Source organism: Epinephelus fuscoguttatus, linkage group LG1, assembly GCF_011397635.1.
Source record: "Epinephelus fuscoguttatus linkage group LG1, E.fuscoguttatus.final_Chr_v1".
In the NCBI taxonomy this organism is placed as follows: domain Eukaryota; kingdom Metazoa; phylum Chordata; class Actinopteri; order Perciformes; family Serranidae; genus Epinephelus; species Epinephelus fuscoguttatus.
This window is the reverse complement of record NC_064752.1, coordinates 28,305,758-28,332,221: the sequence shown is the minus strand read 5'-3', so window position 1 is coordinate 28,332,221 and position 26,464 is coordinate 28,305,758. Positions and strand designations below refer to the sequence as shown.

Below are 26,464 nucleotides of genomic sequence, written 5' to 3'. Positions count from 1 at the left end.
GAGGAGGAGCGTGCACACTCGTTACGTCATTTATGAGTCTCAAGAACAGATTTATTGTCCACTGGAGAATCACTGGTTGTGTATATAAATGCGAGTGTGTGTTGGGCTGGAGAGAGAGAGACAGCTGACACAGAGAGGAGATTTACTCACAGCATATCTTCAACTGCTCAAACAACATGTCTCAGGTGAGTTTCGACAAGACTTTCTGCAAACATGGAGACCCAGAAGTCACTGATGTGTGTTGTAACTTATTTCTTTTAACGACCTCTCAGCCGGGTCAGGAGGAAGATGAACAAATACAGCGTCCTGAGGTGAGCGAAGAGGACCTGACTGAAGCAAAGAACAAACTGGGAAGAAGTGGGCCAGCGAAGAGCAAGACGTTTGAAGTAATGGAGGAGTGTGGTGAGGACACACACAAACAAACATGGAAATATGCTTTGATACTCACAGCTCAAACTGGAAGGAAGCAGCCTTTTGTTTCCTCCATCTGGTTAAGCTAAGATCACATTATGGCAGTGAGTTTGTGTGAGGGGCGTTTCATCCTGATGCTCAAGTTTCCACTCCATATACAGAGACAGAAGGAGGGTTGTAATAATGGGGGATTCCTGTCAGTCTGCACTCTCACCCCGTCTGTGTACATATACAGAGCATATCCATCATATCCCATGACTCTTCTTACTGCCTCATTAACAGTGAAATATTCTGTTTGTTGTTTCTCTTTCCTCACAGAGAAAATGGGCAAAACTGCTCCCTCTGTGTTCAGCGGAGTGAGGTCAGGAGGGGAGACTGTTTTCAACACACGCTCAGCTCGACCTATCAGGAAGTAACAGTGGACTTCCTCACTATGCTTGGACAGCACCTGTTCCACGTTAAGGGCTTGGGATTAGTTGTTCTCCAGCTGTTTGTGTGCTCTCAAGCTTGTGTTTTTGCACTCAGTTTTGTCTGGTTATGATATGTTTTTGCACTTTTATTAAGTTGATAATTAACTTCCTTAAACAGAAGAATTTCTACGTACTGGTAAGCCAGTTTTCTATTTCTGAAATACATAATTTTGTTTATTTAACCACTGTTGCAGTTTCTGTCACACCAGCATTCACCCACTTTTTCAGGTTGCAGGGTGATAATGAAGGAACATTAGAGCAATACAACTGAAACCTTAGGCCTTTTTCACTTTCATTTTGACTTGTCATAGTAGGAAAAGCACAGCTGTTACTAATGGTATTAACCATGCATGGGTGGATTTTGAGAGAATGAGCCCCTGGGCACAGATATGCAAAAGGCCCCACCACCTCTACAACACAGGAGCAAGACACACAAACATGCACGCTAACACTTTTGGCCCCTGAACCCGGGCCTAGTAGGCCCTTTCAGTAGTCCATCCAAGTATCCATGGCGCCATTCTGTTCCAGTAACAGTGGGTGTTTCTCAATGTCAAGGAAGGATCCTCAAGCGGACGAATTTCAAGGACGCTACATTATCAAACCCCTTATGAACTGCTCCAATGTCAAGGATCCTTCAAATTCTACCGAGGACAGAGTCCTTCATTCAGAAAATTTTCAAGGATGCATGTGTGTATCCTCTGCAGGTATAAAATACCCACAATTCTTTGTGTATGATTTGCTGGATGAAACTTTAGATAAACATGTCATTGATTTGGATTAATGTCTACAGGAGTTTTTATCATACAAGTGTGAACAAATATTGACAGAAACCTCATAATTTACACTTTACAATGTGTCCACTGCAGAATGAGATTTTTTAAAATAACGTGATTTAGATAAAACATAAGTGTTTAAAGCAATCATTTACAGCAGTGATAGAGCGCTAAGTGCCACAAGTTTCATTTAGCCTGTTTTTTTTCTTTATAATCCAGAAATATATTCTCCCTAGAAGTCATATGACTCTGAAAATACTGCTACATTTGTTCAAATTTTACAACATTAGAGAGCGCCAAAATGATCACAGTAACTGAAACCTCCTCAGTCTGCTGAAGGTTAATGACATACACCTAGGGACACTTGTTAGCCTGTTCCACTGTGTGTTCATTGAATACTAGGACAAGGACTCTCACCTTGCCTCTGGAGGATCCTTCCATGGACTTTGAGAAACACCGAGTGAGCCAGCACGCACAATACCAGCATCCTGAACAAAGCAGCTAAATGGAATTAAGCCATTGTTAATTTTATTAATTACACCTGTGCTTTTCCTGCTGTGACAAGACAAAATATCTTCTGTAAAAGACAAGGAGGTTAAAAAGAGAAGTCACAGCACCATATTGCCTCATGTTACTGGGGTACAACATGTGCAGTAAAATCCGTTCTGCACTTTTCAAAAGGCTCAATAGCTGGCACACTATCATAGAACATGAGGATGATTGATTCTTTTCATTGTGGCATCTGCAATCTGACATACATTTGGAAAGATATAGGTGAGAATAAGAATCTTGCAAGTATTGAAAAGAACCTTAATAGAAGACCAAAGCAGATCCTTTCTATATAAAAATGTTCTACTGTGTATCAGCTGCCATCCATGAGTGCATCCAAAAAGCTCTGTTGGGCCAAACACATTCAAATGGGCTAAAAATAAAAATAGCTCACCAAAGTGAGCAGACATCCCTCTATTCATAGCGCCATCTGCTGTAACCCTCTAACATCACAGCTCCAGTTACACTGCGCATGTGTCATACCCCAAAGCTCCCATAGGGTTGAAGAGCGTGCCCCCTCTTTTGAAAAGCCTTGATGAAAAAGGCCTATCGTACAATAGACTGGCAAGAAAATACATGTTGACATTAAAAATAAGTTGAAATCTTTTGGAAATTTTTTGCAATACATTCTGTCTCATGCATCCTGTGTTTTATTGTAAGAACTGCCAGTAATATGTTAAATGGCAGAATGAATAATAAACAAACCAAGAAAACTGGTTAAATTGTGTTTTTACTTTTTATTCAAAAAATTATTTTCATCAACAAACAAAAAGAATAAAACTTTATTAGAACAAAACTACTACAGTAGATAAAGGGGAGGAACACCACAACGAGCTGTGGTGCAGAGGGTAAAGATGAAAATATGCAAATAAAGCATATAGAAATGATGGAGAATCAAAGTGAACCATGTAACAGCTGGCTGAGAACACCAGCTCTGCGAGTTGAGACAGACAAAAGTGGAAATCTAGTGGAAAAGTTTTATTTCATAAACTTATGATGCTGATCTTGGAGGATTTTGGCAGAGGACTTGGCGTCGTAGAACAGCTCGTTGATTTCCTCTACCTGCTCCCTCTCCACGCTCTCTTTTCCCTGAACGCGGCCCAGCAGGCTGGCTGGTGTCAGCAGCTGTACGGCGTACCTGAGAGGAAACAGGAAGTAGGAGACACTCTGTAAACTCACACGTATACAGTATGAAGCAATTTACAATATAGAGCAGAGTAAGAGGAGCTGCAGGTCCTAATTATATTTCTGTTCACTGTACATTTCCTTTTGAAAGTTTACCTTAAATAGATGATATTTTGTGATAATGACATTGTTGTTCAGGTGTTAAAAACTGTATCTATGGACAAACTGGACCACTGTGGACACTTAATGTACAGCTGCTTCTTCCTTGACTTTATTCAGTGACGGCATTTACATGCTCACTAATATTCCATCATTGTTCCCAATATGACAACAGCCTTTTTTTCAAATTGTAGCATTTTCCATTCAGGGTGTGGGATATGTTGGTATTATTATGGTTTTAGGATCATTCTTTGCATTTGGACTATGAATCTCAATCAGGGTTTTACAGCAGTTTGCATCGCATGACCTCCTGCCTGTTTACAGTCAGCTCTGTGCGTTGCCATGGATGCTTTGAACAAAAAACAACTAGCCAACAGTTTGCAAGGCTGTAGGGTAGAAGTGCATGCCCTAAAGAAAAGCCAACATTTCTCATCCCAAGAAAAAAACACACCTACTTTTGGACATTACGGAAAAGTTGGACATCAAGTGGTCTTTGGCTATGCAAAAATATAGCAATGCCAACTTTTTCAAGAAGGTGGCTGAAGGAAGAGGAAGGCTGTGTTTGAAATGCCAAACATGTCAGCCATCGATGGAAAACTCCAGAAATGGCACAAGTGTCCTCCTCGGCTATTCCACTTTTTAAAATGTATACTGACGTGATAAACAACGTTAGGGCACGCTAATCTGAGTCTGCACGGCTGTATATAAACTGGTATGTGAGTGGAATGGTCATTTTAGTCATTATTAGCCATGTAAACAGATTGAAAAATTGTCTTTTTCAGAATAAGGGCAAAAACTGGAATATTTTGTGGTCAGTGATTCACAATGTTTAATCTTACCTAAGCGTTGTCTTGGTGCCGATCTCTGCCAGGTGTGTAAGAGCTTCCTCGCTGATATTGATCCCCTCAGTCTGAGCACGAATCTTGATGATCTGCAAACCACAAAGTCATTAGTGACACCTGCACAGATGGCACACATCACACACACAGCTACTTTGGTGCTAAGACTCACCTGCTTCATCTCCTGTGGTGTGTACAACATGGTGCGGATTATCATGACTCTGTCCAGCAAGTCCAGAGGGATCCCGTGTGGAGAACTGATGTCCTCTGTCCCCCTGGTGAGCAAAAAGTGATTGTCAATAAAACATCTTAGTGAGAAAACTGCTCCTCTCCGGTGAATTTTGACTTTTTTTTTTTTTTTTTTTTTTTACCTGATTAAACAGTTTCCCCTGTTGGAGGCGAACACAACGATGGGGGCGATGGTGCTCTCGAGTGCTCGATGGAGATATGTGAAGCATTCGATATCCAGCATGTGCACCTCATCCACAAACAGCACACCGGGTACGAGCTCAGCTACGCCTTGGTCAATGTAGCGGTTCACCACTTTGTTGATCTCAGCACGCAGCTTATCTAAATTAGGTGAAAAAATAAGGATGGATGAACAATAAAAGCCACATAGTGCTGAAGGCAGGTGGTGATGTGAGCTGGGAAGTTGTCACATTTTCTCTACCTGTGATTTCTGTCTTTTTGGGCTTCATCAGTTGTCCCATCATGGAGAGAATGTCCTGGCCTCCCTGAGATCAAAAAATGAGCAAATTATTCTACACACTGGCAATCTATTTTGAAAGATATTCATTTACAGGACATTTGCAGCTAGTTATATACCTGGGGTCTGGCATTGGCAACATCCAGGTCATGCAGTGTGACGTCTTGGACTATCTCCTTCTTTTTGTGGACATCACCTTTGGGCAGCGGCACATACTCCTCTGCCTCCAGGTCAAACTCTGTAGCAAAAGTGTCGCAGCGACCTTGTCTCTGCAAAGACACAGCACACCAAACTGTTAATATAAGAATCATTTAAATATGCACCCAGCATTAAACAAAAATCTCTCGTTGCTCTGGAACACAGTGAAACAAAAGACAAAGCAGGAGGGGAGGAGGGAGAGCAGGTGTATGATTGAACCCAGTGCCAGCCCATCGCAGAGAGGAGGGCATGTGGCTGAGGGATGAAAGAGTTTCAGAGGGCAGGTCATAATGAGGCTGTCAGCATTAACAAATGTGTCGTCCAGCCCTCCTCCAGGTCTCTGACTTGAGCCGACCCACGACCCTGGCCCACCTGCGCCGATTAAAGGAACCGTCATTGTGGCCTGTCAACACAGGCCACAAGCCCCACTGCTGGAAAAGAGGCATTGTGGGAGATGGAGAGATAAAGAGAGCTGCAGGAATGAGAGAGGCTCATTCCAGGGCACAGTAGAAATGCAGCAGAGCTGAAAGAGATGAAAGAACGCCATCATGAAGGACTGAAGAGGACAGGACAGACAGAGATCCCTGAACTTTGGTCGAACCAAATACTTCTTAGGCTTTCTATTTAAAATATTTCAAACTATTTGGTGGATTAAAGTCCAGTATGTACATCTTTCTCTGCTCTGATAGGCGGATCATAATTTGTGACAGCTGTAAGGGAGTAACACATGAGAGTAATATAGTGATACCTTCACAGCTCCACTGTTGGCTTCAATGTAGATGACATCTCCCACTTCCACACGCTCTTTCTGTAGACTCTCATAAATACTGGGGTCCAGCTGAGGAAACAAGACAAGAGATTTTTGAGTTAGATACTTGTCCTAACCTTATTCATCAGTGTTATCGCAGCACATTATACTTGAGACTTGAACATCTGAAGAGTTTTGCCAGTAAAAAGAAAAGAAATCACATCTCGACAAGAGCTGCAACGATTAATCACGTGACAGATTAGTTAACTATTAAAGTAATTGCCAATTAATTTGATAATGAATTAATCAGATATAATAATATTTTAAAGGGAAAAAAGCAAACATTCTCTGATTCCAGCTTCTTAAATATGATTTTTCTGGTTTCTTTACTCCTCTATGACAGTTAAGTGAATATCTTTGAATTGGGGACAAAGCAAGACATTTGAGAATGTGATCTTGCGTGTTGGGGAACACTGATCAGCATTTTTCACCATTTTCTGAATTTTTATAGACCAAATTATTAACCCATTTAGAAAATAATTGACAATGAAAATAATCACTAGTGCAGCCATTCAACCAGGATCCAAGATACCAATGATTTCTTTTTGTAAAGAGAACCATATAAATATTCTAGATATGCAAAGTACCTTCAGGAGTTGATTCTTCGTAAACTACCACAGTTCCCATCAATTCATTTACTGTTATACGTGCAACGTAGCTCATGATGCTTTGCAAGCAGCAGTAGGACAAGTATAAACCAAATAGGATAGATGGATAGAAAAAAAAAAGATTCTGGCTCTCAGTCTGACCTTGAGCTGCTTCGTGCCTTTGCCCGTCTTCAGACCGATGATGACGTGGCTGATGGTTTTTCCGTAGCCACCCATTGGATTCTCCGTCTCACAGGGAGTCAGCTCTGTCACCTCCCCTTCATACACCTCCTTTGTTTCTTTGATACGCAGTCCTGAATGTGGGCGACATTACAGTCACACAGTGCAGAGTGAGAACTCAATCGGGCCTTTATATTCCTGTATCAACTAAGCCGCCACATCCTTCAGTCTACTGAACAATGCGTTTTATTACAGAGGGGGAACACGTGTGCTCGTGCCCATGAAATGTCTGGCCATCGTCTTGTGTAACATGATCACACTCCTGTTCCTCTTTCATGCGGCCGGTGGCAGCGAGTATGAGCAGCACGCAGGTGGCTGATCCGCTGTGGCGAGGGTCAGACAGCAAAGCTTAAGGCAGGGACTGTCTGTCACTGCTCGCTCTTATCGGCAGAGTGATGACAGCTTCAAAATGAAACACCACCCCCCCCCCCCCCCCCTCCCACCCAGGGATCCTGTTCTAGGGGAGGAGCAAGGTGCTGATGACCACCTCTCCCTCTACCTAAGCTCCACTTCCTTCTCTGTGACAGGTGCCATCAGCAGTCAGGCAAACCCCTTCCCCCTCTCCAGCCTTTCTTCCTTCTCAACATCATTCACATGAATCCGCTGTCAAGTGTTGCCTTTCAGCTCATGAGAACAGTGCGTGCAGGACACCTCACTCTTCCTGCTCAAGGACTCCTCACTGAGGGAGTTTGTGAACACATAAGGTCCTTTTACACCAAGGGCAAAGAAACTAAAATTGTTTATTCTTCTGATTTAGCTCGAGCGGTATCTAGTCTGACCTGACACAACTGAAGTGGACGGATGTGGTTTCGTGTTTTTTTCAAGAAACAATGTAATTTTCAGTCAGGATAATCTACAGACCTTGCTGTGTTTTTCACTGAGACCTTTTTTCTTTATAACTTCTCAGTAGAAAGTCTGGTGATGTGATTTTTTTTTTTTAAATCTGCATTTTCCACCATTTTAATATTTGCTTTCTCTTGGTGTTACTTTCCTTTTGAATTAACTGTTTGGCAGTATTTAACAATGGCACTTGTGTGTACCCAGTCATGACAGTTTTACAACTGTCTGAGATACAGTGAATTGTTTTGCGAGCAGAACTATGGCCAAGAAGCCAAATCATATTTAGGTGACACTCACCAATGGCCCTTCTGAAGTTCTCCATCAACACTTCTGTTTTTTTAATCTCAGATGAGTAGACTTCACTGCCAACCATGGGGCAGAAAGGCACCTTGTTTCCCAGCTCCTGTGCTACAGCCAAGGCCAGGGCAGTCTGGAGGAACATGTAGAAAAGAGTCACAATCTGCAGCAAACACGGTGGCCACGTTCAAGTAAGTTTTACCACTATCTTGTGAGTGAATGAACACTTACCTTTCCTGTACCAGGTGGCCCTGCCAGTAACACTGCCCTTCCTGCCATCTTCTTTGAGCGGATCAGCTCGACTATGATGCCACAAGCCTAGAGAGTGAAAAAATAGTACGATTATATACTGACATATACTGGTAAAATGTCAACAGGATTTAAAGGACCAGTTTATAGGATTTAGGGGGATCTACTAGCAGAAACTAAATATAATATTCATAACTATGTTTTTATTTAGTGTATCATCCCATGAAACTACCCATCATTGTGTTTTCTTTAGCTTAGAATGAGCTGACTATATCTACACAGGGAGTGGGTCCTCACCCAAGCTTTCTGCCAAATTGCTCCACCATGTTTCTACAGAAGCCCTGACAAAACAAAAACTGGCACCAGAGAGTGTTTTTACATTACCCATAGGCCACTGTAGATTTACTGACATGCTTGGAAAGGGAGGGCCAAGTGAAGGTGTATTCAGTTGGTTTCAATCTGCAAACTTGTATTAAGTCCTACACACTGGACTTTTAACTGCAATACAAGTAGCTATTTGTGGGATAGGGCTACAACTAGTGATTATTTTCATTGTTGATTAATCTGTCTATTATTTTCTCAATTAATTAATTAGCTGATTAGTCTATTAAAACTCAGATAATGATGAAAACCTTGATCAGTCCAAATTTACCCCCTCCAATGTCTTATGTCCACAACCCAAAGATACTCAGTTTACTATCATAGGGAAGCAGAGAAACCAGAAAATATTCATGTTTTTGAAGCTGGAATCAGAGGTTTGACCCTTTCTTTCTTAAAAGATCAAACAAACCTATTAATCAATTATCAAATTAGTTGGCAATTCATTTAATAATTAAAGCAGATGTGATGGCTTTGGGTAAATATGTCCCCAGGTGTCTGCAATGTCCCATAATGCAATTTAACCCCTATCCAATCTGTTAATCTGTCCATCTGTGTAACTACATTTTAGTCGGTATTGTATCCCTCAAACAGTCAAGTGTTTCCTTAGTCTGGAAATCAGAGCATCATGAATAAAAGTCAAAGACAAAATCTGTTGACTTTTTGAAGCTGGTCCATTGTCTGTGTGTGGACACATTTACTTTTAGTTTAAGATTCCATCTTTACATCTTGATTGATTTTATATGAATGACAGGTTCTACACTAGACTGAGAACATATCCATATACTGGAGAAAGAAACACCATGCAGATCTACTTTTTTTTTCTACATCTACCAATACATTTGGTCTAGTTAACTTCTAATTTACAAATCAAACGTTTTAAATAAAATATTACAAAAAAAGAATATGAATGAATGTGATTTGAGGGCTGACTTTCCCGTTAGCTCACCTCTGACCTGAGTATGAAACAGCGACACCACAGTGCTAACGGAGCTAGCTTGTAGGTGCACCTGACCGTCTACAATGAGTAAAATAATGCCTGCGAAAAATCCTCAGCTCTCAGAAGTCACCCCTCGACACCGTACAAGAACAACATAAGTGCAGTGAAACATGAATATTACCTCTCTTGCAGCTTCCTGACCGACTAGACCACATGCTGACTGTTTAGCATTCCCGGCCTCATCTAGCCCGAGTCCTTTGACATGACTGTGAGAGGCGATCCGCTGAGTTTTCGTGGTGCTTTTTACCTCCTCGATCTTCATAGTTACTGTTACTTTACAAATGTGTGATGTAAAAACTACAAGGCGCGTTTACGGTGAGGAAAATGCCTCTTGTGCCTCAGATAACTTCTCACCGCCGCAGTCGGCGCCGAAACTCAAAACACAGGGAAATCGGTTTCCATGTGGGTAACTAGGGAAAATCAGCGGAAGTGATACCCTTGAGCCCCGCCCATTTGAACTAGCTAAAAAACTATTGGACCCTGTCGACTGATGTGACGCATTGATTGGATAGAGTTTCTGTCAATAATTTGAAACACTCAAAACCCCGCCCATGAGAGTATTCATTTCCGGTTGTGTTTCAGTTGCTTTGTCGTAGTAGAAACTGCTAGAAACTTGTCAAAGTGAACACCAGAGTCTCATATGAATACGGAACTTAAAAGCTGAAGGGTTTTAATCGTCTCATCGACGCTTTATAGATACATTTTAGTCAAAGAGCGGTTATGTCAGGTCAGTTTTCCCCTTTTTACTTTTGTTAGCTGCTAAAACACGTTCCGCTTTACCATGTTGTCCTGAGGATGGACTGCACTGACAGCAAGGATGACGTTTCTCTCAACTGTTTTCATGCTAAAGTAACGTTAAAGTCTCATTTATAACTGTATTTGTTTTGTAAGTCCCAAACCAAATAAAGTAGCTTGTTGTTGAAGGTGTTTCGGGGTTAAAAAGCAACGAACGGAAAGACTGTGGGCAGTTAATACCGCCGTTTAATGCTTCCGTTGAAGTTGAGTTCAAGGTCCAGCTCCGAGTAACGTGCATTACATTTAACTATCAAAATGTCAGAGTCTACTGACAGTCGCACCAAGACGTTGAACTTCAATATCGGGGTGCTTGGACATGTCGACAGCGGGAAGACGTCGCTCGCCAGGGCGCTGAGCAGCACCGCCTCCACCGCTGCCTTCGACAAGAACCCGCAGTCCCGTGAGAGAGGCATCACGCTGGACCTCGGCTTCTCCTCCTTCACGGTGGATCTTCCGGATCATCTGCGGGACAGTGGAGGCCAGCAGCAGTATGACAACTTGCAGTTCACCCTGGTGGATTGTCCGGGACATGCCTCTCTTATTCGGACTATCATCGGGGGTGAGCTCTCTGAATTCTCTAGAAGTCATGGTGCTACAGTGTCGCTGATGACAGTGAATGAAAGGGTGGTACACACATGGGATACAGTCAGGGTCAGCTGACCTATATACAGGCGACAGCAGCCATGCCTTACCAACTTCACTCAGTTGCCAGTGTATTAGGTACAGGCATACAGCCCAACACAACAGCCAGTTCATTAAATTGTTTTATGAGGTGTTCATTTGCAGTGTGGTCATTTTAGAAGCTGCAGTTTGTATTACAAGACTAAATATTAGAAATAATTTTCACTATAGTGAACTTCATAGCCTTCACAAAGCTAGGATTTACTGCAGGGCTGTTGAATAAGATTGCATTAAATTTAGCAATACATACAAAAAAAACCTTGCCAGCTATGTGTGTACAACCGAAGATAAAAACGTCCTCTTAAATTGGCCTTTATCACAGCAGACTTTCTGACTTGTCATAGTCTGAAAGCACAGGTGCTGCTGATAAGGCTAATAATTATCCAATTTCATTCAAGTGTCTCATTAAGCCATGACAGTTTGATAGTGTGCATTATACCAGGACTCTGACACCAAAGTGCATGGAGTCTCTTAACCTTATTTACAGGCACACATCATCATCCAAATGTAAAACAGCCATAGATTGGAAAATTGCGCAACTGCCAAAAAAGCAGAGCAGTCAGCTGAGTGTCTCACTTTTTATCTGAAGGTCCAGGGATAAAGTCCCCTGTTCATGCCATTTGATTTTAAGCAACTTGAATCAGGTAGCAAAAAGGGGGAAAACTACCATTTAGGGTTGCAACTAACAGTTATTTTCATTGGCAACTGATTTGTTGAATATTTTCAGGATTATTTGATTAGTTATTTGGTCTATAAAATGCCAGACAGTGGTGCAAAATGTCAGTCAGTTTTTCCCAAAGCCCAAGATGACGTCCTTTAATGTATTGTGGTGTCCACAACCCAAATATATTCAATTTGCTGTCTTAGAGGAGTAAAGAAACCAGAAAATATTTACATTTAAGAAGCTGGAATCAGAGAAATTTGATTTTGTTCTTTAAAAAAAACACTACCTAAAGTGATTAATTATCAACTTAACTGATTAATCCATGAATTGTTGCAGCTCTTCTACCATTATATAGCTTAACATATTGATGCAAACACTAATACTACTTGGTGCCACTGTGTATTTATAACAATATCAAAGTAGAATGTACTATAATATTAGTACCAGTGTGTCAGTAACATATCACAGCAGAAAATAAGATGATACACTATACTGCTGTCTGAATACTGCAGTCATGGTCACAGTAGGATGCTGCTTATACACATCCTCATCGTTATCACACATATTTATGTTATCCAGCAGAGGGCGCCTTTTCTCTGCAATCAGCTACACTGGTAAAGTCATATTGCCTTGGATAGTTGGGAGTATGAGGAGAAATAACTGCAGTGGTGTCCAGAGCAAATAATAAGGACTCAGAGGGGCGCTGTCTCTATTATCCACATTCTCTTTTAGTCCTAACAATTTGTCACACAAATGAAAAACCAGGACTGTTTTTAAAAATGTGAGATACACAGACTTTGGTAGAAGTGATGACCTTGCATCAGGGCGGCAGGTTAGAGGCACTCAAACACTGAATGCTACTGTGTTGTGTAGCCAAAATGAAATCTATAAGCCAGTGGAGTGGCACATGCTGTAGATTAGGGAGGAAGGAAAGTGTTGGGATTGGGGTATGTTTTAAACTTCCCCTCCTGTCCCAAGTGGGGAGAGCACAGGAAAGAGAGGGAGCCAAATAGAAGGAGAGAAAAGAGGGGAACACAGGAAAGAGAGACTGCCAAAGTCAGGAGAGAAAAGAGGGAAAGGAAAGACAACCAAGTGAGCTGCAGCTCTGGTTTCAACCCTCTAGCCTTTTACTCTCTCTTTGCCTTTGTGCACCCCTCCTCTAATTTCTCTTCTTGTTCTACTGTTATTTTTGGGTATCTGTATTAAATATTGTTTGTGCTTTTAGCTTGCTGCTTTTCTTGTCAATAAGATATATTTTGCGTTATCTGCCTTCTCTAGGTGCTCAAATCATTGACCTGATGATGCTGGTGGTGGATGTGGTGAAAGGGGTGCAGACTCAAACTGCAGAGTGTCTGCTGATAGGAGAGCTGACCTGCCCTCGCATGGTGGTCGTCCTGAACAAAACTGACCTACTGCCGCCCAACAAGAGACAGAGTGCCATTGAGAAAATGACCAAGAGGCTGCACAAAACTCTGGAGAACACCAGGTCTGCATTTATTACAAGTAAAAGTATCAATCAGGAAAATGTGGAAATGTGGGCCCAGACTGCTAAGTGGGTTAGGGCATCCAGTATTCTCCCAGTGGCTCGGGGTTGAATCTCTCGTCAAACTTCCTCATTCATTACACATTCTGTCTCCCCCACTGCATTCCAGCAGTCTGTCTGTCAGACCCACTTGTTTTTTATTCAGAGTAACTTTAATCATTACTCCAACATCAAAGCATGGAGTGATTCCAGTATGACTGTTTTTTTTCTGTCGGCCAGATTTAAGGAATGTCCAGTGATTGCTGTGGCAGCGAAGCCTGGGGGCCCGGAGGCTCCTGACACAGAGGAGCCACATGGAGTGCCAGAGTTAATAGAGGTAAAGTCCGGAAACACACTGGTCCCCCTCCATTGTTACTAATTTAGCTCAAAAGAGCACATAAGCTCTCACTTATGGACAAGTGCTGTTAGTCAGCTGACATTGTTCAAGTTGACTCACCACACAACTGAAACTAACAACAGAATACTGTCTTTGTTCAGACAACAAAGTCCATCAGATAATGGGTGAAATTGGCCGTTGTTACTGGAACGCTGTTAATTAATCTGTATTACTTGTTTGATGTGCTACAAAAAATGAAAGTGGTTTATCTCAGAGCAGATAATGATTCAAAGAATTCAGGAGAAGCATGAGTTCAGAAATACAAACATATTTAAGACATATTTGTAGACATTTATGACAGATCTCTATATATAAAAAGATAAAAAATCTTTTAACATGACAACATCATATAATCCTTTGTGTTGTACATAAACACACACTTCAAGCCAGTGGTGTGTGGTCTATTATTAAGGATACTCGGGCAATGCCCCTCCTGCAATTCCAATGGTGAGATACATATTTTAGCCGTATTGTAGTGTTGTGTGTATTTAAAGTTCTTCAGTTGCTACTCTAAAATAAATCTTACATCATAACAGACATGTGTGATGAGTAATGAAAAAGTACTGCCTTCAGTCTTTGTTTAAGGGCATACTTTTCCCTGTGGAATTATGATTTTCCACCCAGTTAGGCAGATTTAGGATGCATTATTTTGGTAAAAAAAAAAAAAAAAAAAAAAAATTAGCTTGAGGGTTGACAAAATTTTGGACTGGTTTGTCACAGTGTGGAAGATTTTTTCATTTTTAGCTGTGCTGTTGGTCCACAAACATTTCCTCACCCTTTGGCAGCCACAGTTTTTGCCCTAGGAGGATGAAATTTGGCACGGAGGTCACACGGTGTGTATGTGTCATGGTGTGTGGCAGTTGGCTGAGGGGGGATTGGGGTGGGGGTGCATATAAGTGCACAACTTCTGAATGGATTCATGTAACATGACCAGACTTTGTAGATACACACACAGAGAGGCAGACATACACATACACACCATTTTGCCATGCCCTGAACCACTTTTCTGAGAAATGCATCATTGGGCGAGTGACAATTGTTTGTGACGTTGTGTGTGTGTGTGTGTGTGTGTGTGTGTGTGTGTGTGTGAGAATGCATGAACATGTGTATGTATGCTTGTACATGGTCTCAGCTATTGTGAATTTGAATTTTTTTTTCCAACATTCACATTATTTCTGGCTAATAATAATGTTTTTAAACCATCCTGGCAACACTGCAGTAGCTCGAAGGCTACTTGACCGCTGCCTACCAGCTTGTTTGACCAGCTAGTAGCAACTATGGCTAATACAGATAAAGTGTTTGCTGAAAATAGCATTGGTACACTGCTCAAAAATCCATTCAACTGGATAATGTTATTAGAAAAGCTTACAATGAAAAATCTGGGGGAAGAACAGCTGAAGAAGTTGGTCCAGCAAACATAACTTTGTAATTTCTCTCTTGTCAAGCTCTCATGACACAGTATGCTGCATTTGAAGAGGTTATATTTTTTCCTGGGGTGTGAAAAGCCTCAGTACGACTCTCAGCACTTATAACACCAGAGTCAGTGTGTGTGTTAGGCAGTGTTTGTGAGGCTGCCACACGGTCAGACTTAGCACCAGCAAGATATGGATCTAATTAGTCCCTCTTTTTTATCTATTTTGTGTATTCGTGACCTTGCAGTATTATGACAGCAGTTATCTTTTGTGTGAGTAAATAAATGTGTTGCTTTCTTGCCCTTTTGATTGTCTGTCTCAGCTTTTGAAGAAACAGACGTACCTCCCACAGAGAGACCCCGCAGGTGACCTCCTGATGGCTGTGGACCATTGTTTCTCCATCCGCGGTCAGGGAACAGTTATGACTGGAACCATCCTGCAGGGGTCGCTGGCCATCAATGACACTGTGGAAATCCCTGCGCTAAAGGTACGGTATTCTAAATCTCTGATATTTACAAGCAGGGAACATACCTAAGAGCTGGAAATTCTTTTAAAGGAACCACAGAGATTCGGAAGTTCAGAAGTTGACTGGAAGCGGGCAGACAGAGGGAGGGATGTCCGAGTGGGTGCAGAGGATATTTCAGTTTAATGTGTGGGAAGGATGAGGGAACTGGGGGTGGACTGGCAGCACAGGAGTTCAGTAATTTAGACCAGATGCACGTATTCAGCCAGGCTCAGCAGTTTTGTCTGCAGTTTTCATTTTCTCCTCTCGGTGGCAGCAAATGGCCAAATAAACAGTCATTACGGAGCCTTGATTGGTGCCACTACTGTTGATTTGGTCAGCGTTTAACAAACAACAAAAACAACCGCAGAAACATTGTGGTGTACCAGATCCCACAATCACAGATGAGTTAGATGGACAGGTAGTGAGATAGATATCTTTTAATTGGTCATTTGTATACTTGTGATTTGTTTGGAGATTTATAGTTAAAAAAACAAAGCACATCATTAGCTATAATTAAGTTTTTATCAAAGCTTGATAGTATTTAAAAACGTATCCAAATTGTCATGTTTTGTTGCCAAATATTATCTTTTCTCTCAAAAATAACATACAGTACTTGGCAGAGACTTTTAAAAGCCTCAGTATGTGTATATACAGTACAGGCCAAAAGTTTGGACACACCTTCTCATTCAATGCGTTTTCTTTATTTTCATGACTATTTACATTGTAGATTCTCACTGAAGGCATCAAAACTATGAATGAACACATGTGGAGTTATGTACTTAACAAAAAAAGGTGAAATAACTGAAAACATGTTTTATATTCTAGTTTCTTCAAAATAGCCACCCTTTGCTCTGATTACTGCTTTGCACACTCTTGGCATTCTCTCCATGAGCTTCAAGAGGTAGTCACCTGAAATGGTTTTCCAACAGTCTTGAAGGAGTTCCCAGAGGTGTTTAGCACTTGTTGGCCCCTTTGCCTTCACTCTGTGGTCCAGCTCACCCCAAACCATCTCGATTGGGTTCAGGTCCAGTGACTGTGGAGGCCAGGTCATCTGCCGCAGCACTCCATCACTCTCCTTCTTGGTCAAATAGCCCTTACACAGCCTGGAGGTGTGTTTGGGGTCATTGTCCTGTTGAAAAATAAATGATCGCTCCAACTAAACGCAAACCGGATGGGATGGCATGTCGCTGCAGGATGCTGTGGTAGCCATGCTGGTTCAGTGTGCCTTCAATTTTGAATAAATCCCCAACAGTGTCACCAGCAAAACACCCCCACACCATCACACCTCCTCCTCCATGCTTCACAGTGGGAACCAGGCATGTGGAATCCATCCGTTCACCTTTTCTGCGTCTCACAAAGACACGGCGGTTGGAACCAAAGATCTCAAATTTGGACTCATCAGACCAAAGCACAGATTTCCACTGGTCTAATGTCCATTCCTTGTGTTTCTTGGCCCAAACAAATCTCTTCTGCTTGTTGCCTCTCCTTAGCAGTGGTTTCCTAGCAGCTATTTGACCATGAAGGCCTGATTCGCGCAGTCTCCTCTTAACAGTTGTTCTAGAGATGGGTCTGCTGCTAGAACTCTGTGTGGCATTCATCTGGTCTCTGATCTGAGCTGCTGTTAACTTGCGATTTCTGAGGCTGGTGACTCGGATGAACTTATCCTCAGAAGCAGAGGTGACTCTTGGTCTTCCTTTCCTGGGTCGGTCCTCATGTGTGCCAGTTTCATTGTAGCTGATTGGTTCTTGCCATAATATGAATTTTAACAGTTGTCCAATAAGGCTGTCAGCTGTCGGCTGTGTATTAACCTGACTTCTGCACAACACAAGTGATGGTCCCAACCCCATTGATAAAGCAAGAAATTCCACTAATTAACCCTGATAAGGCACACCTGTGAAGTGGAAACCATTTCAGGTGACTACCTCTTGAAGCTCATGGAGAGAATGCCAAGAGTGTGCAAAGCAGTAATCAGAGCAAAGGGTGGCTATTTTGAAGAAACTAGAATATAAAACATGTTTTCAGTTATTTCACCTTTTTTTGTTAAGTACATAACTCCACATGTGTTCATTCATAGTTTTGATGCCTTCAGTGAGAATCTACAATGTAAATAGTCATGAAAATAAAGAAAACGCATTGAATGAGAAGGTGTGTCCAAACTTTTGGCCTGTACTGTATTTAATCATCAGTGGTCTTTACCATTACCATTAATGGGCAAGAGTAATATTTTGACAAATAATACTGTTATCTTTTAAAAGAAGAAGCTTAAACTGCAAGTTGTGCATAATGAACCATGTACTTAAGTATGTGCATATTTTATCAACAAAAAAGTCCTCTGTAGGGCCTTTTCCCTGCAATATATTATAAAACATCTTTGTTCTGTGGAGATAATATCTGATATTTTTTCTGTGGTTCATATCATGTTTCTAAATTTTAGTCATAAATTTTAAGTTAAGAAAATTTTGAAAATAGTAAAACGACAAAAAACACATGCATGGATAAAGCATGATGAGCTCTCAACTTTTTTAAACACACTGTGAATTTGCATACTTTCCAAAACTATTCATTTAACTTATTTTACTAAATTGAAAAATGTATGAATTCGATTTTTGAGACCTGTGTTATTTATTGTGTCTCTGCCGTCAGGTGACCAAGAAGATAAAGTCGGTGCAGATGTTTCGGAAGCCAGTGTCCGGGGCCATGCAGGGGGATCGTGTGGGTGTGTGCGTGACACAATTTGACCCCAAACTGTTAGAGCGGGGTGTGGTGTGCACCCCAGGGTCCTTGCGCACCCTCTATGCAGCTGTCATCTCTGTGAGGAAGATAGGCTACTTCAAGGGCTCTCTTGCCACCCGTGCCAAGTTCCACATCACTGTTGGTCATGAGACGGTCATGGCGAGGGTTACCTTCTTTGGCCTGCCACCGGTGGGTGCCTCAGAGCTCCCCTCAGACGCTAAACCACCTCCATCACAGCCCTGCTCGCTGGACACACCCTTCACCTTCGAGAGGGAGTACTTCTACCAGGATGAATATGTCACTGGTCAGGGGGAGGCGAGTCCAGGACCTGACCCAGAGCAGTGGGCCTTGTTGGAGTTTGAACGACCAGTCACGTGCCCCTCACTCTGCCTGGTGATTGGTTCCAAGCTGGACACAGACATCCACGCCAATGCATGCCGGTTGGCCTTTCAAGGCCGTCTGCTCCAGGGATTTGAAGATAAGAGCTACGCTGAGACCACCCTGCCTCGCCTGCGCATCTACAAGACAAAACACAAGGAGGGACAGGTGGAGAGGGTGAGTGGGACACTCAGCACATTTATTTAAAATGGTCCTTTTCTGACTTTCATCCTCTCTGTGTACCCTTGAGTGTTGTCCTTGTTCCTCTGCCCTCTCTATCACCTTGTTCTCCTTCTGGCTCTGATTTTTCTTTGGATGTTTCTCATTGCTGGTGGCACTGGAGCGTGCCTCTCAGACAGAACCCCTATTGTACAGTCACAAACATGCACACACAAACAAGCATGCACATGCAGCCCTGGTGATCAGTGTTTGAGGCATGGTGGGTATGCATGCCTTCGCATGTGCTGTGACACAGAGGCATGCGTGGGTGGCCAACTGACGCCACTAGCCCTGTCTATCTGTCAGAGGCTGGCACTGTTTGGACACACCTGAGAGGCACAGGAATACCCACATGACTGCGTGAGTTCCCTCGCTCCTCTCTGGCTCAGCTTCTTTCTCTCTCTCTCACACATGCTGTTTTGATTTTTTTTCTAGTTAACAATGTTACATTCTGTCATCCGGTTCATTACGTCCACATCCCATCATATGCTGTTGTTTTCTTATTGACTTCATCTGAGTTATTTTTTTAAAAAGTCAACACCCTGCGACTCCTCAGTTTGTATTTTCATCTGTGGGTGCACTAAAGGTGTTTTGTCTCTTGTCATTCTGCGCTGTACAGTGAAGTTTCTCTGTGTGCTCCCTCCTGCAGGGTCAGACTCAGGTCAGGGGTCAAGTGTGTGAACTAGTTTCCTGCTGTTAGCACCTCAGGCTGTTGACAGCTCCAGTCACTGACTCAGGAGTAGAACAGCGTGTGCGAGAGGTCAGATCGTGGTCATGTGACGTTACATGTGTCCTTCATCTGCCTCCTAGAGAGAGGCAGTTATGTTTCGAGACGTAAGAATTCCTTTTTGTAAAAGAACACATTACTGGCATTGTTGAGATATGATGGCCTCGTCCAGTCACAATTCATACGGTCTGTCGGACGTGTACAGTAACTGTATTTTTTTTTTATCAGCGCATCAGTCACGCTTGAGGGACGTCAGGGTCAAATGTTCAAGAATGAATGAGGGTTAGGCAGAAGAGAGAGGAAGAGCTGGCGGTGGGGGGGATGAGTTGGAGACAGAGCGGTGCCCTCATGTTATCAGATTAGTGGCGGGTTAGATCGACTTAGTGATGGATGATAAGAAAGAAATACAAACAAATATAGCATAAAATGTGCAGGAGGATGAAAGAGGGAGTGCGAGACAGCCAGGCGACGAGCCTCGAAGAATGTGGCTGACGGCGAGTGGTACAGTTGATGAGGGCAGAGGACAGAGATTCTGCTCTTCTTTCTCACCCCGCCACGATGAGTGAAGTCACGACAACACCACAAGATCTAGAAATCAAAGGATGAGGATGAAAAATGAGATCAAACTAAAACACATCCTGACATTTTCACAGTCATAATTAGATCTCATGCTTGCACACCATATAACAAGTACTTCTAATCACGTGTGTCACATTTTGTGCTTTCGTTTTATCTGTCATTTGTGCTGCAGCTCATAAAGCTCTCTCTTGTTTAGGTGACGGACGACTACACTGTGATTGGCCGCAACCTGTTCAAGAAGGAGACCAACCTCCAGCTCTTTGTGGGGTTGAAGGTCACACTGTCGACAGGCGAGACTGGCGTTATCGAGGGTGGGTTTGGACAGAGCGGGAAGTTCAAGATCCGAGTACAAGGTAAGGATGACCTGAGGTGAGAAGTTACACACACCAGTAACTCACACAACTGATACTGTTTAATGGAGGCTGAGTCACACGCATCAAACTCACTGTGGTCTTTAACAATGTAACATAGACAAGTCTCCCTGTTCATCAATACCAGAGCACTTTCTCTGTCTTTCCCTGGACGCTGTGGCTCTGTGGACAGTTTTCAGGATGCGGTAAGAGTGGTAGGCCCGACATCCTGAGCCACATTCCCAGGATTCCTCTGGGGATTGCCTGTGTTCCGGGGGAAGTCTGTTCTGTGTTTATTTTACCTTCTGTTGCTCCGAAACCACTGCTCCACACCGGGAGGGAAGAGAAAACAAAAACATTTAGAAAGAGAACCTCACCTACATCCTCTCCACCGCCTCACACTCACATACTCAAAAGTCTCAGACATACTAAACGCACACATCTTCATGCATGAACATAAAATGAACATCCAGTGGTGTTCATCTGAGACTGCCCGCGGGCATTAGGACAAAGATTGAACTATTCTGCAGGAAAGAAAAGGGGTCGGTCAAATAATTGATACAGCCACATGAGCTGAATACGGTCTCCTGCCGTACTTTATCAATACACTGTAGTGTTATCATGATGCTGGAGTTTAAAAATTTGATATGTTACCTTGAAAAATATCAATATCCAGTACCATTTTCAATACCATGAGAAAAAATGGAAATTGAGGGCTTAAAATTTGTCATTTTTATTGAATTATAAATATAACGAGGCTGTCATATGACTGCTTTGTTAGCAGCAGACATCAGCAGAATGACTGTAGTGAATGTTAACAATAAGAGAGTGAGAAAGTACAGCTAGTACCAGTCTATCAATACTGAGGACAATGAGTATACAAACCAGGCAAATATGCAGAATCAATGTGTACTGATAAATCAATATTTTTCACAACACTAATACACTAGTGTCAATGTCATATTAGGTTTAGGTGTAACTATCCTTTTACTGCTGACATTTTAACTCTAAGGTTTTACGTCATGGCCTTAACGCTTTTTTTTGCAAGCTTTACATTTGTATGATGGCACAAATGCGCATGTTCTCCAGAGCTATGTATATATCTTGATCTGCTGGGTGATGCATGGCTTGTCGCTATTTGTCCGTAGGGCTGCATGATCTGAGGAAAACATGTGATAACATTGTTGAAAATTACTTGCAATAAATAAACAAATCTTAAAGTGTGCTCAGTTCTGCCTTTCTGCTGCTGTCAGTATAACACTTAAATACAACAAACTGCTTGTTGAATTTCATTTCAGCAACAAATTGAACAATGAACTGAACACAAAAGCATCAATAACCAAAAAAGGAAGGAGAGATACATTTTAAAATGCCGTTTTCTTCTGATACTCTCTTTCAACTTAGTAATGAAATCCCTGAGAGCAACATCGCAGTCTTTCGTGATGTGTTAAACTTTATCGTGCAAGTTGACATCACAATGACAATAAATAAACAATACATAATTGTGCAGCCCTGTTTCTCAGTTTTGTGAGTTTCTGTTGACTGCCTTTTGCTCCACAGACTTTTGCTTTCATTTACTGTCTTTTCTTAAGATGAAGAGAGTGAATGAAAATGTGTAGGAGTGTTTGCTTTCATGCATCCTTCACTGGTCAGTGCTTTTCATTTCTTTCCGCTCGTACCTGCATTATTTCTAGGTACGTAACTTCAACTGGAAGGGTTTGGCCCACGAATGTGCATCAAAATTCCCTTAAGTCTAAGGTGATGCAATCAAAGTCCTTGTTCAGTTTGACCCCAAAATATACATTAAACACACACAGAAAAGCAGCAAATCTGCACATTTGAGAAGCTTGAGTGTGTTTGACAGTCTTCTGTTGATGAATTTAGGGGGATAGCGACAATATCATTAGGTCATACTCTTATCTGGTGTAAGCACAGAAAACCCAGTGTTTTAAACCAGATGTTACGCTGCTCCTCCAAAATAAACTTGCTTCCAACTTGGCAACTAATGCTATTTTGTTAGTTGCCAGTTTCTTCCCATATTTGGTGCTCACTGGGTGTTGATTTTGGACCCTGTCTGATGAGTACACCAATAGTCATATCATTAAAGCTCCACATGCACTTATCTTGATTCTTATGCTTCAGTGACTGTCCCATTTCCCTTTAAGCCTGTGCAGTATTTTTATTATATAGTAGATATTTATATATATTTTCTGTAAACAAATACCTAGAAATTTTAGTATAAATGTGTAAAAATTCACTTCCTGTGTGTCGCTTATATGTGAACACAAATCATTTAAGTCTGGGCGTGTGAGTGTGTTCTGTGGTGGTAAACGGACATTTTCAGCTGATCGTAGATAACACAGAGAGATTTCTGTCTGCGCTGCAACCATAACAACCCTCACATTGGCATAACGATAACAAGAAGAATGCTGGCGCCGTTGTACGTGAGGTCAGGCAGCCAGCATGTAAAGCAGTGAACCCAGAACATTTCTTACCTTCTGTGCAAACAAGCAGCCACATACAGAGAGAAGGGGGTAGATATGATGGCACAGAAGAATTTGTAATGCATGCAGGAGCTCAGCGTTTGCAGCAAACAGCTCGCTGTGGCTGAGAACGAGGCCTAAAGTGAAGGAAGTGTGTCAGGATGAGCCAGACTAACGCAGGAGCAGCTGAGACCTGGTTCTCTACACATTTTCATCAGTTACATCAGGAGGATGAAGGCATCAGTTGATCTTGAGGTCAGCACACTGAACAGGCTCCAGCACCTACTGCACACATAACAGGGAAGAATAGATCTCTATCAAACATCAGATATACCCACACTGAGATGATTAAGTTGACCTAACTACTGTATGTAGTGTAGGACAGTATAATCTAGATTTATTACACAAGAGGATCTATTTAAACAATTGCTGTTTTAGATAATCAACCTTTTTATGTGACCTGCCTGTTTATCTTTTCTTCAGAGGGTCTCAGCTCAGAAACCAAGCAGTTGTTATCCTCTACCTCTAAGAAGAAAGGGAAGGGTGGAGGCAAAGGTGGACCAGCAAATGAAGAGGAGCCCAAAACTGATTCTCAGCCTGTTGGCATTCATTTGCATTTCAAGCGGTATGTCTTTGATCCCCATAAAAAGATGGTTCAGTCTTGACATTAGTCGCTCGCCCTTCAGCTTGACATTGTGTCACAGCGCTTCAGAAAGACAGAGGGCAGCTTCAGAGGTTGTGCTGAGGTGAGGGGAATACTGGCCTCTGTATCAGGGCTCTGATCGTTCTCTTCTATTAGCCACTGGTGGAGACAGTCTGCTGCATTGCAATGACTGTGGAATGCTGAACGCATGTGAAACACTGATTGTTTTTATCTCCCTTTATGGAGATGGACTTAATCCAGTTTGCTATATCACAAGGGCGGAGTACGCTCTTCTGTTCCTGATGCATTTGAGTTGTCTTAAAAAATCACTACTTTTGTTCTTATACGTCAGTCTGAACCAATTCTTTTGACTTGCAGCAAACTTTTTTTTCCCAGTATGTTTCTAATTCAGTGGAGCCTTGATTGGCGTACACACATCAGCTAGCATTAGGGCTGCATGATATCTGGAAAATATGCAATATGCATATTAAATGTGCATAAACTTTGAAAACTACTTGTGATAAATAAACAGATATTAAAGTGTATTCAGTGTTCTGCAGCTTTCATTATACTTCTAAAATACAGTTGCTTATTGAATTAAAAAAAAAAAAAGGAAATTATTCCCAACAATCTTTTATTTAAGATATACTATGCAGGATTTTCCTTAAAAATAAAAAATGTGTAGACTCATACAGAAGTAATTCCTCTAAATCATCATTTATGACCCACTAGAGGTGTTTGGGTCTGTATTTTCTTATTTTCTTCTTAATTTCTGTGTTTGGGAGTGAATCTGGGGTTGGCTTTTACTTTAACTTTTTCTGGTGAGCATGTTTACAAACCAAAACCAACAATCCTGGATAGTATATCTTTAAAACAAATTGAACTAAACACAAAAGCCACCAATAAAAAAGGAATGAATTACATTTTAAAGTGCAGTTTTCGACTCGAAAAATCCCTGAGTGCCACATCAGTTTTTTTGTGATGTGTTTACAGCTCAAGCTGACATCACAGTGATCGATTAAAAAAAAAATAAGAAAAGAAATATAATATATTGTGCAGCCCGAGCTACTGTAGCATTATAGTGTTACTGACCTCAAAGATTTCAACAGATCTCTGTACTCACTGTCTGCGTCTTGCTCTATTGCTGGGCTAAAGGTCATGTTATATTTCAGGTTTCACTGGCTGTTGTGTGATTTCCAGATTATTTGTCCATATTTCAATATTTTTCTTTTTCATATAACTGTACTTTAATTGCAGTTTGTAGAGCTGCAATTCACCAAGAATAGCAAGTATCCCAGAGGTTGCTTAAGTTGAACTGAAAATGGATCTTTTCAAAAAGACAAATAAAGCAATCCTTCTCTGAAATTCTGTTTTCTGTCGTTAGTCGTGCCCTAAATGCATACAATAAGAATATTATAGTTGTGTATACTGTGTGTGGAGTGTAGTAGTTTTTGGGGTTTTAAGCAGGAGGTGTCAGAAAAGTTATCACAGAGATAAGTTCATAGCAACATCGCTTTTTGATCCTTCAGTCTGTCGGCTCTTCATGCATTGGATTGTTCACCTACTAACAGGGAACGTGAGCTGGGTTTAGACCATCGTGAGACAGGTATATATACATATATGCAGTGCCTACGATGGTTTAGTACAGTAGTCAAAACAGATACTGTACCCACATATTTTATTTGTAGTTCCTCTGCACAAAATGCACACTGAACTCTAAACTTTAATGCGTGTCTAGCCAGTGTTTCTCTCTGGTTAGTTTGTTATGCTGTCATCCATACTGTACACCATAATGGGCGCATTTTACCTTATAATTTCTTAAATGAGATTTCCAGATGTCACACTCTGCCCAGAATCAATTCGATACATATACAAACCCAGCTGTAACTAATATCCATAAGGAGTGAACCTACTACTGTAGCAGCACAGTTTGAAACTGCCTACTGAATCATATTACACTGGTCTGCAAAAGCAATGATCAATCAATACGTGGTGTAAGATTTAGAGATTAAGAAAATGTATCTCTGGCTAATTTTGTACCTTTTGTGTATCATTTTGAAAGCAGTAAATGAGTCATACCGGCATATTTATAGCTGGACATTACGTACTGTTGTATGATGGTCTTTTATTCTGCATCTGATTTAAATTCTTTCTCTTTAAATGTAGGATTTATCATGTTTGAATGAGCGAACAATGAAAAAACAAACAGGAAACAGAAGGAGAAATATAACTGACAGTCCATGTTGTGGGTGATTGATGGTGCCATTATTCAGCCAGTCATTGAGAACTGCACAGAGTGGAAATGATTATGCCTCTGTGTGTCTGTGAGTGTTCTATGTGTGTGTGTGTGTGTGTGTGTGTGTCCATCCCATCACAGCAGTGTTGTGGGGCGGGACAGTGAGAGTGCAGGACACTCAGTATGTAGCAGATGATGTCAGCAAACTGTCCCTGTGAACAGCGACTCTATCTCAGCAGGAATCTGTGGAAATTGGAGAGAGAGAGGGAGGAGGGAGGAGCAGCAGGAGCAAGAGGGGACACTGGAAGGATTGTTCCTCTGAGTGACAGTCCTTTTAGTCTTATCTCCTCTCGTTCCTCTTATAGAAAACCAGACGGGGGGAGCAAAAAAAAAAAAAATCTTTCGCTTTTTACTCCTGTGTCTCTCCAATTTCTCTTTCTCACTCCACCCCCCCCTTTCATTCTCCATCCATTGCAGTTTTATTGAAAACCTTTTATTGTGTCCATTACTG

The 26,464-nt window shown here is 41.7% G+C and overlaps 3 protein-coding genes across 3 annotated transcripts; 2 read left to right on the top strand and 1 right to left on the bottom strand.

Moving 5' to 3' along the window:
- Positions 1–27: 27 nt before the first annotated feature.
- mustn1a (musculoskeletal, embryonic nuclear protein 1a) lies at positions 28–2,809 on the top strand. Its single transcript, XM_049572571.1, has 3 exons — positions 28–185; positions 273–402; positions 730–2,809. The coding sequence occupies exons 1-3, from the start codon at positions 177–179 to the stop codon at positions 825–827; spliced, it is 237 nt and encodes a 78-aa protein (XP_049428528.1). The 5' UTR covers positions 28–176; the 3' UTR covers positions 828–2,809.
- Positions 2,810–3,012: 203 nt separating this feature from the next.
- Positions 3,013–10,045, bottom strand: ruvbl1 (RuvB-like AAA ATPase 1). Its single transcript, XM_049572559.1, has 11 exons — positions 9,751–10,045; positions 8,234–8,320; positions 8,003–8,135; positions 6,788–6,939; positions 5,979–6,068; positions 5,152–5,301; positions 4,997–5,060; positions 4,698–4,896; positions 4,499–4,601; positions 4,327–4,418; positions 3,013–3,341 (listed from the first exon to the last, which is right to left on the bottom strand). Exons 1-11 carry the CDS (start codon positions 9,889–9,891, stop codon positions 3,182–3,184), a joined length of 1,371 nt encoding a protein of 456 aa, XP_049428516.1. The 5' UTR covers positions 9,892–10,045; the 3' UTR covers positions 3,013–3,181.
- Positions 10,046–10,157: 112 nt separating this feature from the next.
- On the top strand, positions 10,158–25,050 carry eefsec (eukaryotic elongation factor, selenocysteine-tRNA-specific). The gene is made up of 7 exons (XM_049572547.1): positions 10,158–10,983; positions 13,048–13,255; positions 13,532–13,628; positions 15,423–15,587; positions 18,249–18,893; positions 20,438–20,594; positions 23,558–25,050. The coding sequence occupies exons 1-7, from the start codon at positions 10,680–10,682 to the stop codon at positions 23,737–23,739; spliced, it is 1,758 nt and encodes a 585-aa protein (XP_049428504.1). The 5' UTR covers positions 10,158–10,679; the 3' UTR covers positions 23,740–25,050.
- The last annotated feature ends 1,414 nt before the right edge of the window (positions 25,051–26,464 follow it).